At 39.8% G+C, this 17,055-nt stretch overlaps 1 protein-coding gene across 1 annotated transcript in view; it reads right to left on the bottom strand.

Moving 5' to 3' along the window:
• Positions 1-17,055, bottom strand: part of PIK3CA (phosphatidylinositol-4,5-bisphosphate 3-kinase catalytic subunit alpha) — a 48,790-nt gene that overhangs the window by 7,001 nt on the left and 24,734 nt on the right. Inside the window, exons 8-19 of the mRNA XM_060767479.2 lie at positions 13,866-13,971; positions 13,483-13,635; positions 12,110-12,244; positions 11,822-11,946; positions 9,728-9,809; positions 8,520-8,684; positions 7,133-7,236; positions 5,521-5,692; positions 4,962-5,068; positions 4,492-4,613; positions 2,028-2,106; positions 1,211-1,381 (exon numbers count right to left, since the gene is read on the bottom strand). Coding sequence (XP_060623462.1) covers positions 1,211-1,381; positions 2,028-2,106; positions 4,492-4,613; positions 4,962-5,068; positions 5,521-5,692; positions 7,133-7,236; positions 8,520-8,684; positions 9,728-9,809; positions 11,822-11,946; positions 12,110-12,244; positions 13,483-13,635; positions 13,866-13,971 — 1,521 coding nt within the window. The remainder of the gene's footprint in view (positions 1-1,210; positions 1,382-2,027; positions 2,107-4,491; positions 4,614-4,961; positions 5,069-5,520; positions 5,693-7,132; positions 7,237-8,519; positions 8,685-9,727; positions 9,810-11,821; positions 11,947-12,109; positions 12,245-13,482; positions 13,636-13,865; positions 13,972-17,055) is intronic.

Here is a 17,055-nt window from a genome sequence, read left to right as displayed (position 1 = left end):
AGAAGTTACTATAGACTAGGCCTATACCACATCCGCCCCGCGGGCCACATCTGGCCCACACAAGCCCTTGATGTGGCCTGTGGAGCACTGCTTCTCCCCTGCCCGCCCCCCATGTGGGAGAAAGGAAGAAAACAAGCCACTGTGCACCCCCCCCCCTCTTGCTATGATCCCACAGCTGTAAGGCTAATTTAGATTAAATAGATAATGGATTGTTTAGCAGGACTCTATATAGGTAGATGTGGACTGTTGAAGAGATTTTACATTCTTGTAGGAGAAATGACGTTTGGGCATAGCTTGATCAAATGGAGCATAATAAAATTTGGTGTTATTTGAGCATCAGCTACCGGACGTCTCCCACCTCCTTCTTCTCCAGGACACTTAGTACAAATCCTATCTGGATGATAGCTAACCTGTACGGTTCTGTTCTGTGCTTTAAAAATGTTTAAGACTATCAACTCACCTGCCGATGAATTTCTGCAGCAGGCAGGTTCCTTGCTGACAAAAACCATATCACTGAGTGAACCTCACATGCGGTGGGTGAGTTGATAGTCTTAAACATTTTAAAAGCACAGAACAGAACCATACAGGTTAGCTACAGAGCGGAAACTGAGCACAGTTGTTCCCGAGGCATGCTGGTACACGACGCACGCGCTCATTGAGGTATGCGCGCGAACTACTAGTGTCTACAACAAAACGGACCTTACTTAAAAAATACCCCTCGTAGATTATTATGCCTGCTGCTCCATGATGCTTTTGTGAGCCTCTCTCTAGTGCTTGCTTTCCCCAATAAAACTATATCAGCTGCCCTTGTAACTTTCCTCGCCTTTGCCATTACACAATTAGAGCACACCAGAAAGGAATCCAGCTTCAAGGGTGTTTGCAAATGGGATTAGCATAAATTACAAGGCTATTTGCTGCATCATCCGAAAGAACAAGTAAACAAATAGTTCAGAAAACCATACGACTAGATTGATATACTCAACACCCATCTGCACAATCAACTTTAGAGAGTCTCCAAAATAGTTTGTGAAATAACAAGGCAACTTCCCGTTCAAGAAAACTGCTGAAATGCTTATATAGGAATTAGCCAATTCTTGCCTGAAACTGGTGCCTGAACAACTATAAAAATATTACATTTTAACAGGATACAATATCCTTAGCTTTCATAGGGTAAATAAAGGAGGGATTTGAAAAGAAAAAATTGACTCACATTTCCCCCTTGTTCTTATCTTTGAGCCACTGATGTAACGTATGACTGTTGAATTGTAGTGCACCTTTAAGGCCACCTTTGCATTGGATCTGCATGATTGTATGTGAATTTCTTACTACCTCAATGAGTCCCACACAGTCACCAATAGATAAACAACCATAAGGCAACATCCTAGAGAAAGAACGTGAAAATATGATTTTATTAATACAGAGTGCATGCTTTAAGACATTTAGATAGATGGCCAGGAAGCAAAATATGCAGGCATAAGAGGCACATAAATCTCAGTATGAGTTTTGCTTTTCTTCTGGAAAGCCAGTGAAACGTCAAGCCATTTGGACAGACAACCACCAAGGAACAGATATAAAGAATTATACAACTAGCTTCAGTAGACCAAGGCACACATTTCATTTGTGTTCCTGGAGAAGTAACCCCACAAGCCAAATGAGCCATTTTTGATTCAGAAAGGAGTTTTGAATGCTGTCTGTAATTTAAGTTATGTTCTTCAGTGTCAAATACTATTCACTTGGGTATGCTGAAAGTAGCTCTTGTCTCAAGAGTATGACATCAATCTGTAATGATGTTTGCTTTTGGCACCTCTTGCATCTTCACTGATACACATAGCAAAGCTCAGCTGTCATGCAACTGATCAGAAAGATATGGAAAAAAAATCCAAAATGTTTACAGAGCAAATAGCATTATCTGTTGTTAAACAGATTTTAAATGAGCTGCAAATGCTTGCTTCAAATAGCTACTCAATCAGACAGACATAGCAAAAGACAGAAACTGGAGCACACCAGCACAATTTATGAATACTTGCCTAAGATCAAGGCCTTGATTTTGCCAAATGTTTTCCATAATTCGAATTATTTGAAGTGTGAGCATATCCTGACGTAGATCTGAAAACATGGAACTGAATGTAAGCTCTGTGGTGTTTTGAAATGTCAAATACAGTTTTAATGTTTTCAATTCAAGAGATCAAAGTTTTGCAAGACAGGCTACTGTGCTTTGGCATTGTTTGTGACTATGCCCTTGAAACACAATCTCTGAAAAAATGGTCAGGAAAACCAACGTTCATGTTTTTGGAAATGAATTAAAAAGTTTGCTTCAAGTCTACCAGTAACATAGATCAATTCTTCAATGGGCATAGCATCAGGTAAATGCCTTGGCTGCCTCACCCAATTGTAACACCCTGATTCCCATCACCACCACCATTCACCATCTAGAGAGTAATGCAAGTAGTCTGGTCAGAAAAGGTGCACATTCAGAAGCTATGGCATTTCACTGAACTTTTCCTATCCAAACATTATTAAGCCATGGGTGTGTGAGCTCTCCCTTCACTACAAAATAAACCAGTACAAATGTGAAAGAGAATTATCACTCTAATATGTTCTCATTGCAGAGATGTGCTAGTGGGTATGCATGAATTTTGAGTAACTGCTATTGACTCCATGTGGCTAGGAATGTAGACAGGTGCATAGCTCTGAAAAGTATGAATAATAACGAGTTAAACTCACTAAACTGGTTTAATTCTAAGAGCAGGGGCTTGGACCCAATGGTGGCAATATACTTTTGCCACACACCAACAGCTGTACACTTTCCAAGGTTATTAAAGGAGGCATATAATACTTCCTTGAACAAGAAGTGTTTGCCATTCATTCATGTGACAACATAAAGTGTCAGAAATATTAAAAATTAACTAGGTATTTTTAATTACAAAAATGTAAGTCAAGCACTGAAAGGGTTAAATGGATCCAATGACTCAGCAAAAGCTGCAGTAATAGTAATAGTAATAATAATAATAATAATAATAATAATAATAATAATACTATTTATACCCCACCACCATCTCCCCAAGGGACTCGGAATGGCTTATATGAGGCCAAGCCCAACAGAACATCAATAAAACAAGAAAGCAATAAACAAAAACAATATAATTAGTATAAATCACATATAAACAATAACTCACAAAGATTTAAAAACCTATGGCTGGGCCAAATGTAATAGTTTAAAATTAAAAATAAACTCTGGGCATAAACAAAGTAGGATATATCTGGTAGGAGGGTTTTAAAAGAAATGAGGGGAGCGCAATCCAACAAATAGTTAAAGTGCATTCTGAGGACACTTTATTTCCCAGCAAATTGTTTCCCAGCAAATTGTTAATTCAATATAAGCAGGTGTGCCTGTAGTTTAGTAGCCCTCAGTTTGTGAGAGGTCTCTGTGGGAGAAAGTCCTCAGTATGTTAGTAGACCTCAGTATGTGAATGCCTCAGTCTTAGTTTGCCTCTGGTAGAAAGGTGCCAGTCTGAGAGAGCCCTCGGTGTGAAACACCTGGAGGGTCAAAGTTTGACCATGCTTGGTCTAAATCCTTCAAGGGGAATGGTGCCTGACTTAGGGCCAGGTTAAGGGCTACACCTCAGTTCTGCCTTTCCCCATTACTAAAGATGGTTATGGAGTGATTTACTGGGTGAGGACAAAGCTCCCAATAGTTCCATAATCGTCCTGGTTGCTGGAACAGCCTGCTGAACTGTAAACAGATGGAGTGGCCTCTCCCATCGGCATAACTGTGACAATGGCATTTTTCACTTTTGCTTCCACTGAGCAAAAAGTATTTCTCCAGATGCAAACAAGACTATTTGAAATTGCTCTATATTGTTGTTCAGGTTAACCATCATGTTTTGGACTTCAACTGTCACAATTCCTAACAGCCTACTGGTTGTTAGGAATTGTGGGAGTTGAAGTCCAAAACACCTGGAGAGCCAAAGCTTACCCATGCCTGATTTAGAGCCTCCTCAATTTCCTTCTATAGCCAATGAGCCACTTAGGAGGACTGCTGATATGGACTAGGTCACTCTTTGCACCTACTGGACAATCTGATCTGCTTCTCTTGTCAACAGATCCAATTGGACTCTCCTTGCTTGCAATGTGTTCTCTATTGTGACTGTTGAGATGGGAGAAGTCTGTTTTGCCCTACAGGTTAGCAGCAAGTATCACTCAGATTTTAAAATGCAAGTGGCTAGAAGTACTTTTGAGAAAATGGAAAGCACAAGCTTCCCTTTAAAAATCATACTGATAGCCATTAATTTCAGGAGGAAATAGTGTCATAAAAGTAACTAACTACTTTTAAAAGCAATTGCCAATATTTCAAATATAAACAAGTTGTGGATAAAGAAAGGCACTGCATATATTCTTTAGTACACTGACAGAGATCACTTGGAAGAGATGCAGAAGATGGTCTGATCAATGGAAAAAACATGTGCCTTACAGAAAAATGCTCTTCCTTACCATCCCCATTTTTAAAGATGATCTCATTGTTCTGAAACAGCAGCTCAGACATAATATCTGGGTTTTCCCAATTAAGCCATAATGGTCTCTTAGCAGAGGACATAATCCTGCACTCCTCCAGCCTATGAAACAAAAAAAAATGCTGCTTTAAGAAGTGTATTTTCAAAAAGACATAAGTAATGACGTTTTTGTAGACCCTTCAGAGAAACCAGTATGTCACCATAGCCAAGTAGCATTCTCTAATTATTGTGCGACCACAAAATATGGAAAATGTCTCACTGTGACCAATTTTATTTAAAACACACATCCCTAGAAAAGGGTTGGCCCAATAACAGAGATAGCTAGTTGCCTGGGTGTCCTGGGACTTATTTACTTTTTTGGACAGGCTATTGTGATGGCTTTTAATATCAACACAATGAATGTTTCAGATACATTTCTGGCTGTCAAAAATTCTAAAAGGAAGACCATACCTAAGAGTTCCAAGCTGATGAGCAGGATTGAGAGGGGATATAAAGCCTTGCAATGCGTCCATGAAGTCTGGCCGCTTCATTTGTTCCACAAGGAATTTCATCTGTACCTGACAGATTAGTAACATCCAATCATTAAAAGGCTCAGTCACAAACCAAAGGCAACATCATTTTCTGACTAGCTTCAGTATTTAGTATAAATAACTATGTCTTTTAAACATCTTTTAATCAGAATATTTAAACTGTAAGTAATTGAGAATAAAGCCAACCACTAAAGAAGACACTCCTTTATTCATTTTTGTGTGTGTGTGTTCATTCATTCAGTCGCTTCTGACTCTTTGTGACCTCATGGACCAGCCCACATCAGAGCTCCCTTTTGGCTGTCACCTCCCACAGCTCTTTCGCAGTCAAACCAGTCACTTCAAGGATGCCATCCATCCATCTTGCCCTTGGTCGACCCCCCTTCCTGTTTTCTTCCATTTTCCCCACTATCATTGTCTTCTCTAAACTTTCTTTATTTTTACTATCTCCAAATTTTAAACTCCCTTTCCCTCAGATTTACCTTTTGTGTTTCATCCTTCTTCTCTTGTTTAAGGATGTCAGTGAGGTTAATCAGTTTTTCCATAGCTTCCACTTGTCTGCTCAGGTGTTTCAGGTACATCCCACATGCGCGGCAGTAGGACTCCAAAAGCAGACCAAACCTCTGGCTCACATTTTTATTGTGCATTTCAGACCTAAGAGCAGACATCATTTATAGGCAATTTTTCATAAAGCATTTGTCAGGAAAAAAGTTTGCTCATACACACATACCCACTCAGATAAGCTTGCTAAAAAAAATCTTCATTACAACGCTGGGAAAGATATCTACATGTATCTGGGAAGGTCAATGCATTCAGTTTTGTAATAGTTGGGAAACTGATCTTAACATAATAAAGGACAGAGTTTTTTCTCTGCATGTGTATTGAGATATGGGTTTCTAAGGGTTCAACACAACTATAACAACCTTTATTTATCTAAAATCAATGTGGGATAGTAAAGGTAAGGTTTCCTCTGACATTAAGTCTAGTTGTGTCCAACTCTGGGTGGTGGTGCTCATCTCCATTTCTAAGCCAAAGAGCGGGTGTGGTAAATAGACACCTCCAAGGTCATGTGGCCAGCATGACTGCATGGATCGTCACTGCCTTCCCGCTTCTGCGGTAATAGATTTGCACGTTTTCAAAATTTGCACGTTTTCAAACTGTTAGGTTAGCAGGAGCTGAGCTAACAGCAGGAGCTCACTGTGCTCTCCGGATTCGAACCACCAATCTTTCGGTCAGCAATTTCAGCAGCATAGCAGTTTAACCCGCTGCGCTACCAGGGAGCCCGCAATGTAGGATAAATAGAAATAATTATTTTGCATAAATGCTCTTTTGTTGATTACTTAAGCACTGGAATGATTTAAAAACCAAGATGAAACTGAAAGGCTACCTTCTTTAAAGAAAATAAAATGCTTTTCTATAGAAATCAAGCATTTTCAGTCACTTAAACCACAGTTTCATAAAGACGAATTCACATTCAGACACCTGCTTAAACACAACATTGAGAAAATCTTATACCTTAATAATAATAATAATAATAATAATAATAATAATAATCATCATCATCATCATCAAGGTGGTCCCAGTGGTGATCGGCACACTGGGTGCAGTGCCTAAAGACCTTGGCCTGCACTTAAACACAATCGGCGCTGACAAAATTACCAGCTGCCAGCTGCAGAAGGCCACCTTACTAGGATCTGCATGCATTATTTGCCAATTCATCACACAGTGCTAGATACTTGGGAAGTATCCGACGTGTAATCCAATGCAACAGCCAGCACAGTGTCTGCTGTGGACTCATCTTGTTGTGTTTCAAATAATAATAATACAATGACTATATGTTTATACCCTGCCTCCATCTCCCCAAGGGATTCGAGGTGGTTTACACATAGGACAAAATGTCCACAGTACATAAGGCAAAAATGTAAAAGCACAACAATCCATTAAAAACAAAATACGATTAAAATAAAACATAGCAAAACATAACAATCAGATAAAAGACAATTAAATAAAACATAGGGGTATAAAAACAGTAGCCTTAAGGCTTAATCAGACAACGCACAACAAAAGGATGTGTGTATTAAAAATGGTACTTACTTTAGATGCCAAAAGAAGAAGTGCCCTATTCTCTGATTGGTCAGTGCCTTCTTGAGTAAAAACCTCACCAACAGATTATCCAAGTATTGCTCATATTTCAGAACCTAGATGGAGCAAGATCATCGAATTGTAAGAAATGTTTAGCAATATTTATCTAGCTACTGTCAATGTAATGTCACTGCTCCTACCATTACTAACCAATATCCAAAGTTGGCCGTGTGGATTGAATACACATTGTCCCCAGAGTATCTGGGTGATCAGGGTGGTCTAATCAGAACCTGGACAGAATTAGAGAATCAAAGGACTAGAAGGGACATTGTGGCCCAAACAAGTCCAACTCCCTGCTCAATGCATGTGCTCCAGCTAAAACATCCCCAGCAGTTATCTGTTCAAATTCCTTTTGAAGATGTCCAGAGAATGAAACCACCATCATCTCTTTAGGCAACTGGTTCTCTTCCTTGTGAGTCTTGGTACTCTTCCTGCAGAGAGGCTAATACAATAAATGTTTAAAATGACTATTGCTGCTCCTCTCTACCTCAGTCATCCAATGTTACTCTCCCACATCACCAATGAATGTAAAAAAATTAAATTCTTGGCTCAAAATATAAAGGGCAAAAACCCCTCAATTTCTGAACCCTATAACACACAAATGGAGGACCAAAAGGGTATGAGAATATCTGCCACTGATTATAGCTGCAGGCATGGTTTGAAAGTGACAGGCTGCAAAAGATGCCTAAGTGCTGGAAATATAAGCTTTGCCAAATAAAAGTGCTTTGAAGGCCAAAGTTATAGAGCCATGACATTCTCAGAACCAGAATGATTATGGTTCCTGTATTTATTTACTAACTAGTCTGATTAAAAAAGTTCTGGTGAAATCAAAAGATTGCAGCTTATTTTTCACATATTTTCAGTGTTCATTGGTCCTGGCAAATGTGTAGTATTTGTGCATTTTGCCTATATACCCCTATTTGAAGTACATGAAATTAAAACATTTGAGTCCCCTTCAGGGGAGATAAAGCGGGGTATAAATAAATATATTAAATATAATAATAATAATAATAATACTACGCTTGGGAAGTGTTCAACTTGTGATTTTGTGATACGAAATCCAGCATATATATCTCATTTGCTGTGTCATACTGTGTTTTTGTGTCAATAAAATAATAATAATAATTTAAAAATATTTCTATGAGTCTGCACTCATAGATCAGCTAGCAAAATTTTGTTATGCTATTTTTAGATTTTCAACATCATTTTTGGCCAATTTCTGGTTTTTTTTTCCAGATTTGGAGGCAGGATGGACAGTATTGTTCACTTATATGATATAAAATGTTCAAACATAGGTGTACACAATAAAGACTTTGCTGATTACAATATAATACCATACCTGTACCAACTGAATCAAATACTGAGAAAGTTTGTCATCTGTCAAGTATTTTTCCAAACACCGAATTGCAAATGATCGCACCATTGGATCTGGGTAATTACAATCCAAAAGCTCCATTGCTTGCTCAGGCTTGATCGGAGGCCAGTCTTTTATCAAGCAATACATCTGGGCAATTAAAACAATGGAAATGCATCACTGCTACAGTCTTGGAAACCCACTATTCCCCACAGTCGTGAGACAGTAGATTTGCCCATTTTGTCTCCAATAGTATATCTCCAGTGGTAGATCTAGAAATATTCTGAACATGGACATTCCACACAACTATTATCGCTAATTGCAAACTTGTAGGTATACTACCAACGAATTTGCTCAGCCCTGTGTATCAGCCATCTAAGTGTTAGTGATTCCCATTTTTAATTACGGGCGATAACTAAACCAAGAGAAGTATGGGGCTCTACAGCCAGCCCTTCAGCTTCGCTGGTGTTAGAGACACACAGAAGTGGAAAAACCACAAACAAAAAAACACTTTTAAAATATAAAAGAACACCTTTCTTGGAATTGCTGGATTCCAAGAAAGGGGGTGGGTGGGGGTGGCTGTTAGTCCCTTAGGGAATATGGGAGTTATTTTATTTTACTATGTTTTTCACTGATTAGGAGGTAAACCAGAGAACAGAATAGGGTGGGTTGGGGAATTCAGTCCATTAAGAAACCATGAAGGCTAAATGCAATCACATAGAATCATGGAGTTGGAAGAGACCTTGTGGGCCATGCCACAAAGCAGAAAAGCACCCCCAACAGATAACCACCCAGCCTCTGTTTAAAAGCCTTCAAAGTAAAAGCCTGGACCACACTCCGGGGCAGAGAGTTCCACTGCTGAATATAGCTCTCACCGTTAGGAAGTTTTCCCTAATTTTCAGGTGGAATCTTCTTTCCTGTAGTTTGAAGCATCCTAGTCTCCAGGGCAGCAGAAAACAAGCCCGCTCCCTCCTCCCTATGACTTCCCCTCACATGTTGATACATGGCCATCATGTCTCCTCTCAGGCTTCTCTTCTGCAGGCTAAACATGCCCAGCTCTTTAAGCCACCCCTCATAGGGCTTGTTCTCCAGATCCTTCAGCATTTTTCCCTTGCTACATCTATTATGGAAGTCATTATAAAGAAAGGTGTTGCAGATTTTTTATTTAAAATGTTCTCTAATTCAAATATTACCTGAGCTACTTCATCTCTTGAGTTCCATTTAACAGACAAAAGCAGCTTAGGAAGAATTTCTGGCATATTTACACAATAGTGCCTGAAATGAAATAAGAAGACATTTTGGGTTAAAAAAACCCTCCGGGTATTATTTTCAAATCATACGAGACCAATTATTATACTGGTTGCAAAACAGAAACTTTTTTATTTAATTTTTTTATAATTATACCACACATTCCCATGAAACCATGTAGATTGAATGCTATCTACATCTTTTTAGAGAAAATTCTTTTTAATGAGTAGCTGAAGGGTATCCTAGTGTAGATTAACCTTTCCACTCACTAAGATGCCTGCTGACAAAGCAGCTACCAAAATCTAGCCAAAGATAAAAACAAACAACTGTTATGTTTAAATCACAAAGTTAAGTACTAGAGCAGTGGTTCTCAACCTGTGGGTCCCCAGGTGTTTTGGCCTACAACTCTCAGAAATCCCAGCCTGTTTACCAGCTGCTAGGATTTCTGGGAGTTGAAGGCCAAAACATCTGGGGACCCACAGGTTGAGAACCACTATACTAGAGGTTGATTATCCCATATTATAAATACTTGGAACAGAAGTATTTTTATCCCCCCCCCCCCCCCAGATTTTAGAATATACATACACGATGAGATATTTTGAAGAAACAATATGTTTCATAAAGGATGACAGGGGGCGGATTATTTAATCATTTTCATAAACAGATATCAAGATTGCAATGCCACCTACAAAATCTTAGATAGAAAGTCCCACTGATGTTACTAAAACTTTGTAGAGCCAAGACGAGAAGCTGGAGAAAGACTGAGGATCTGTGAAATGGCAGGTATCCACTGCTCCTATCATTTCATAGATCCTTGTTTCACTGTCCGGTCTTTCTCTGAGGAGTTCTCAAGCCACCCACTTCCACCTTGTGAACAAACAAACAAGCAGGAGGGATGCTCCCCATAGATGGAAGTGGGCAGCTGGTGAGTATTTCAGATTTCCAGATAAGGCAGACCCTGCCTATATTATTATATAGCATAATACCTGTGACACAGCTAACAAGAAATGATAATAGTGTTAAGAGCCTGTTGTAAAGCATTTTACAAAATGTATTTTACAAATAAAGGAAGTTGAACAAAGGTGCATCTACACTACAGAATTAATTCAAATTGATACCACTTCCAGTTGTCATGTCTCAATGCAATAAAGTCCTGCTCCTGTTTCATTCCTATATAAAACACAGTCAAGGTAGTCCTTGGGACATTGACTGCAGTATGCCTATGGCTACTTTCCCTACTTTTCACAGATCTAATATCACCATAGAGCAGTGCTTCTCAACCTTCCTAATGCCACGACCCCTTAATACAGTTCTTCATGTTGTGGTGACCCCCAACCATAATATTATTTTCTTTGTTACTTCATAACTGTGATTTTGCTACAGTTATGACTCGTAATGTAAATATCTAATATGCAGGATGTATTTTTATTCACTGGACCAAATTTGGCACAAATACCCCACATGCCCAAATTTGAATACTGGTGGGGTTGGGGAGGACTGATTTTGTCATTTGGGAGTTGCAGTTGCTGGGATTTATAGTTCACCTACAATCAAAGAGCATTCTGAACTCCACCAACAATGGAATTGAACCAAACTTGGAACACAGAACTCCCATGACCAACAGAAAATATTTGCAGGGTCTGGTAGGCACTGATCTTGAGTTTTTGGAGTTGCAATTCGCCTACGTCCAGAGAGCACTGTAGTCTCAAACAATGATGGATCTGGACCAAACTTGGCATGAATACTCAATATGCCCAAATGTGAACACTGGTGGAGTTTGGGGATAATAGACTTGACATTTGGCAGTTGTAGTTTCTGGGAATTATAGTTCACCTACAGTCAAAGAGCATTCTAAACCCAACCAACCATAGAATTGGGCCAAACTTCCACACAGAACCCCCATGACCAACAGAAAATACTGTGTTTTCTGATGATCTTTGGTGACCCCTCTGACACCCCCTCGCGACCCCCACAGGGGTCCCGACCCCCCAGGTTGAGAAACACTGCCATAGAGGCTGCTTCAGCTAGAGCGCTCATACCTGTGGCTCCAAAGAAAGTCCTTTTCTTGTTCAGTTATTTCAGACAGAGGGTCTCGAGTGCAGATTGCACGGAGTTGCTCTTTATCACTCTCTCTTAATTCATTGTCTCTAGCTAGTCTATTACTCTGTAAAACAAGGATGTATATGATATAACTCATACAATGACCATGTTATTCAAGCCTTTTCTAAATGATATCAAAACTAGTGGCAGATGTTTTATATCCTGTTCCATCTTATTAGACATACTCTTGTTTTTACAACAAAACCTAGAAGAAAAATGTTGCTTACCAGACCAGCATGACTGTAGTTAAACCCAAGCTCTCGAGAGATCGTCCAATTGGCATGGTCTTCAATTACTGACATGTCAGGAAACTTTACAGGGCTGCTAAACCAATCAAATTCTAACTCTAAACAAGGAGTTTCCTAGAACAAAGAAAATATAATTATATACACTATAGTGTTGTGTGTATGTCTGTATGTATATCTGTATATATATAAATGTTCTGTGCGTAATGAGTATCCTAAAAACAAAAGAACCAATGAACGAAATCACACCAAATTTGGCAACAAAACATCTCACAACACAAGGAGTGACCATCACTCAAAAAAAAAAATGATTTTGTCATTTGGGAGTTGTAGTTGCTGGGATTTAAAGTTCACCTATAATCAAAGAGCATTCTGGACCCCAAAAACGATGGAATTGAACCAAACTTGGCACACAGGACTCCCACAGCCAACAGAAAACACTAGAAGGGTTTGGTGGGCATTAACCTTGAGTTTGGGAGTTGTAGTTCACCTACATCCAGAGAGCACTGTGGACTCAAACAATGATGGATCTGGACCAAACTTGGCACAAATACTCAATATGCCCAAATATAAACACAGATGGAGTTTGGGGAAAATAGACCTTGACATTTGGGAGTTACTGGGATTTATAGTTCACGTACAATTAAGGAGCATTCCGAACCCCACCATCGATGGAATTGGGCCAAACATCCCACACAGAACCCTCATGACCAACAGAAAATACTGTGTTTTCTGGTGGTCTTTGGTGACCTTTCCGACACCCCCCTGGTGACTCCCGCAGGGTCTTGACTTCCCAGGTTGAGAAATGCTGTCTTAAGGCCATCTAGTCCAACTCCTTTCACCAGGGCAAGAAAACATAATCAAAGCCCTCTTGACAAAGGACCAACCAGCCATTCACACACACACATGTATATGTATATGACAGATGCAGTATCAAAGATTTGAAAGGGACCCCTAAAGAAGGACAATGATATGTTGTATGTTCCAGAGTAGGCAAACCAGACAATCTCCACATCAACACTGACAAAGAAACAGCAAGAAATACTGTTTACCCACAAGCATAAAGAAATTACATACATTAGAAACCAACATTTTCTCATTGTGCGTGTGTATGTGTGTGTGTGTGTGTGTGTGTGTGTATGTGTATATATATATATATATATATATATATATATATATATATATCTTAAAAAGCTAAAAACAGTTAAGGCAACTCTATTTGTGGCAACCCTTAAAAGACTATGACATTATGAATAGGCCTTCCTAAATTACAGAGGCATTTCCATCATGGTCTGCAACTAAGCTAAGATGGGACAGGAAACATTGACTTATTTCTGTTATCAGCATTATCTTACCTTATTTGGATTTGATCCAGTGACTCCAATGGGATTGAGCAGGTCTTCCAGCCCATGGGGTACAGGCCACAGATTCAGAGCCATTTTGCCAGAAACAAGCGTGTCTGTGTAATCAAACATGTTAATATTCCCCCACGCCAATGGGCAGTGCTCCTTAAAAAGAGCAAATAATCACTGTTTAGTCTCAGCTATTAGTAACACACTCCACGGTGCAAGCTCAGATTTAAAGGAATTAAAGGGAGGGGGACACTTTAAACTCACATATGGGAATCTCAAGTTACAAATGTCACTATTAGTTTAGAGATCAATAGACTGAAGAATAATTTTAAACCATTTTCTCTCTGCACGTTTAAAATGTTTGTAATAGATCACAAGAAATTTACCTCCTTTGCTCCCTTTCTGCCTTTGACAGAGCAGATAGAAAGGCAAAGCCGAGCGGCACGTGGGAGATCGAGAACGTGCATTTCATATTGCAGCCATTCATTCCATCTACGAGAGAGAGAAAAGTGGGGTCACTCCAAACTTTGGCTCAAATACAAAACTGTTAGTAATGGTTTTGATAAGGAACCCCCCTTTTCCCTCCAAACTTCCTCTCTGGCATTCTCTTTTTGCTTTCGCAACATTGTTTTTGAACACAAAGATTCAGTATATCTAGGGCACCGTATTTCTACATTAACAAAACAGTTCAAGCACACACTCGCTTTTAAGTAGACTAGAGAAGGAAAGCTAGAAAGCATATTGTAAAGCAATTATCTGAACAAAAGCCTCTTGAACACTGCATGTACTAGTCCTTCTAAGGTCATGCTCAAATCCCCGGCCCATTCTAACAAGGCACTGTTTGTGCTATTTCCCATCCCCTACCTCTGTTGGCTCAACAAAACTCTGGGGCTCTCTCACAGAAACTTCCACTTTAAATATAGCATTGGCCAGAATTTGCTACACAACCATAAAAATGAAGTTTGGAGGTGCACAATGCTGGTTTTTCCTATCTGTCCCCAATGAAAGCAGAAATATTACCCAAAACATCTTCAAGGCTTATGATTTTTTAAAAAGCAACTAATCACTTTTTAAAAATACTGTGTCCAATTCTGGGCACCGCAATTGAAGGGAGATGTTGACAAACTGGAATGTGTCCAAAGGAGGGTGACTAAAACTATCAGGAGTCTGGAGAACAAGCCCTATGAGGAGTGGTTTAAAGTGCTGGGCATGTTTAGCCTGCAGAACAGAAGCCTGAGAGAAGACATGATGGCCATGTATCAATTTGTGAGGGGAAGTCATAGGGAGGAGAGAGCAAGCTTGTTTTCTGTTGCCCCGGAGACTAGGACGTGGATCAATGGGTTCAAACTACAAGAAAGGAGATTCCACCTGAACACAAGGAAGAACTTCCTAACTGTGAGAGCTGTTCAACAGTGAAACTCTCTGCCCTGGAGTGTGGTGGGGGATTCTTCTTTGGAGGCTTTTAAGCAGAGGCTGGGTGGCCATCTGTCAGGGGTGTTTTGAATGCAATTTTCCTACTTCTTGGCAGGGGGATTGGACTGGATGGCCCATGAGGTCTCTTCCAACTCTATGATCCTATGATTAAAATGAATCTGTCTGCTATAAGAAACCACATACTGGGAAAAATAGGCCATCCTTCTGATCCTGCAGAGCTTTTCTCATGTTTCCTTTGCATATGCAAACAGGGCTGATGTCAGGACATGACTTATTGAAACAGCTAACTATTTCAGTCAACTCTCCACTCAAGTCATAGGCCTTGAGCACCTTGATCAATGAAGGGGAGATTCTGCATTTGACTACCAAGAGGCCTTTCATGGTTGTTGAGCAGTTGACAGCTTTGTCAGATCGTTTGCCTGTTCCCACTGGCATTGCACCCTCTGAATACAAATACATTTACATTGAACCAGAGCCTAAATCTACAACCAGCAGATGAAGAAAGGCATTTTGCTGCTGCTTTTCATAAAGCCAATTCTAAACGTCTTAAATGGTTCAAGAGGAGAAGATAAAAGCTTAATCTGCCCAATAATGAAGTAAACTTGCACACTTAGAATAGGATGTATAATAAGCAGCAATGTAAGAGTATTTTTTTTCACCTTTAAATTACAGAATGTTTACAGGGTGGCTGGTCACTCCTTACCATACCATAATACTACAGTCAGAGTGGCATAATGGTTTGGGTGATAGACTATGACTTTGGAGACCAGGGTTCAAGTCCCTGCTCAGCCATGATACTCCATTAGTTGACTGACACTGGGCAAGTAATACACTCTGAGCCCCAGAAAATGCTGTGATCCATTTGAAAGTTGAAGACATACAAGAGAAACAATAAAAAAATAGTTTAGCAGGAAATTGACTGACGGTTGCAAGGTTCAGCTGCTTATGGAGCCAATGTGGTATAGTGGCTTAAAGATTAGACTATGCCTCTGGAGAACATGAATCAAACTCTTGACTTTGGCAAGTCACGCACTCCAAGTCTCAGAAAACCCCTGATATGGTCACCATAAAGTCGGAAATGACATAACTACAACTAATTATGAGAGAAATAAAGGACTGTCACAAGTAGAATTAGGAAATTGTGTAATCCTCAGGCTGTTACTGAACTGCAAATCGCTGAAACCCTACCTGCCATGGCGAGGGCTTCTGGAAGTTACAATCTAACACATCCGGAATTTACTTGACTCCTACCCTTATTTAAAACAAACTTTTGGATGGGTTGTGATGTAAGGCATTCCCTTTACAAAAAATTCCAAGTAGTTTTCAGACTAAGCGGACACCACTGTACATACTGTAGACATCAGTTCAAAACATGGGGCAAGATCATGATATACGTATATTATCTAGTTATGTGCCTCGGTGCTAGCCTTAAATCCACCTTGTAAACAGCACAGCATCTTCAACACAGCCATTTCAGCGGGATCAGCAAGAACAGATCCAGTTATTTGCTTCTAGATGGACATGCTGTAACAGCCATCTACAGAGATTTCCAGGACTCCTTGGCAGGTCCCTGTAGATAAGTGGTTCCCAACGTGTGGTCCGTGAGCCACCAGTGATTCGCAAGAACTAAAATATGGTCCACGGCCTCACTGTTACTAAATTGATGCAACGAGAGCGACTGGTCTCACAAAACTCTCTTATAGTGCCGAGTCTTATTAAATATGTTTTTCTGTGGGCAAGCAGATGATGACTATTGGATGGCATATATTCTGTATCAGAAACTAGAGCTGATGTGGTGTATCCAATGCAGTTTTCTGAATCAGCATCCCAAATAACCAAACCAAATCTAAAGTTGACCAAAAACTGATTCATAACCTTTTCGTTACTAATGTTGGAGAGTGGTCCTTGGTCAAAAAGTTCATCCAGCAAAAAGAAAATAGGTGGATATATTCCCCTCATCCTCCTGCTTTCTAAAAAATATAGAGATGGGCATATTTGGGGCGGGTGCGTGTGTGTGCCCTGTTGAGAAATGGGATGTGGGTTTTTTTTGGTCACTGAGTGGTCAGAACAGATTTCCAATCCCTTCGACAACCAAAAAAAGTGATTGGTGATAGTATGAGTCTGATTTGTAACTCATCAGCA

This window comes from Anolis sagrei, chromosome 3 (genome assembly GCF_037176765.1).
Source record: "Anolis sagrei isolate rAnoSag1 chromosome 3, rAnoSag1.mat, whole genome shotgun sequence".
Lineage (NCBI taxonomy): Eukaryota > Metazoa > Chordata > Lepidosauria > Squamata > Dactyloidae > Anolis > Anolis sagrei.
The sequence above is the reverse complement of the archived record's forward strand: the minus strand, read 5'-3'. Positions and strand labels throughout refer to the sequence as shown.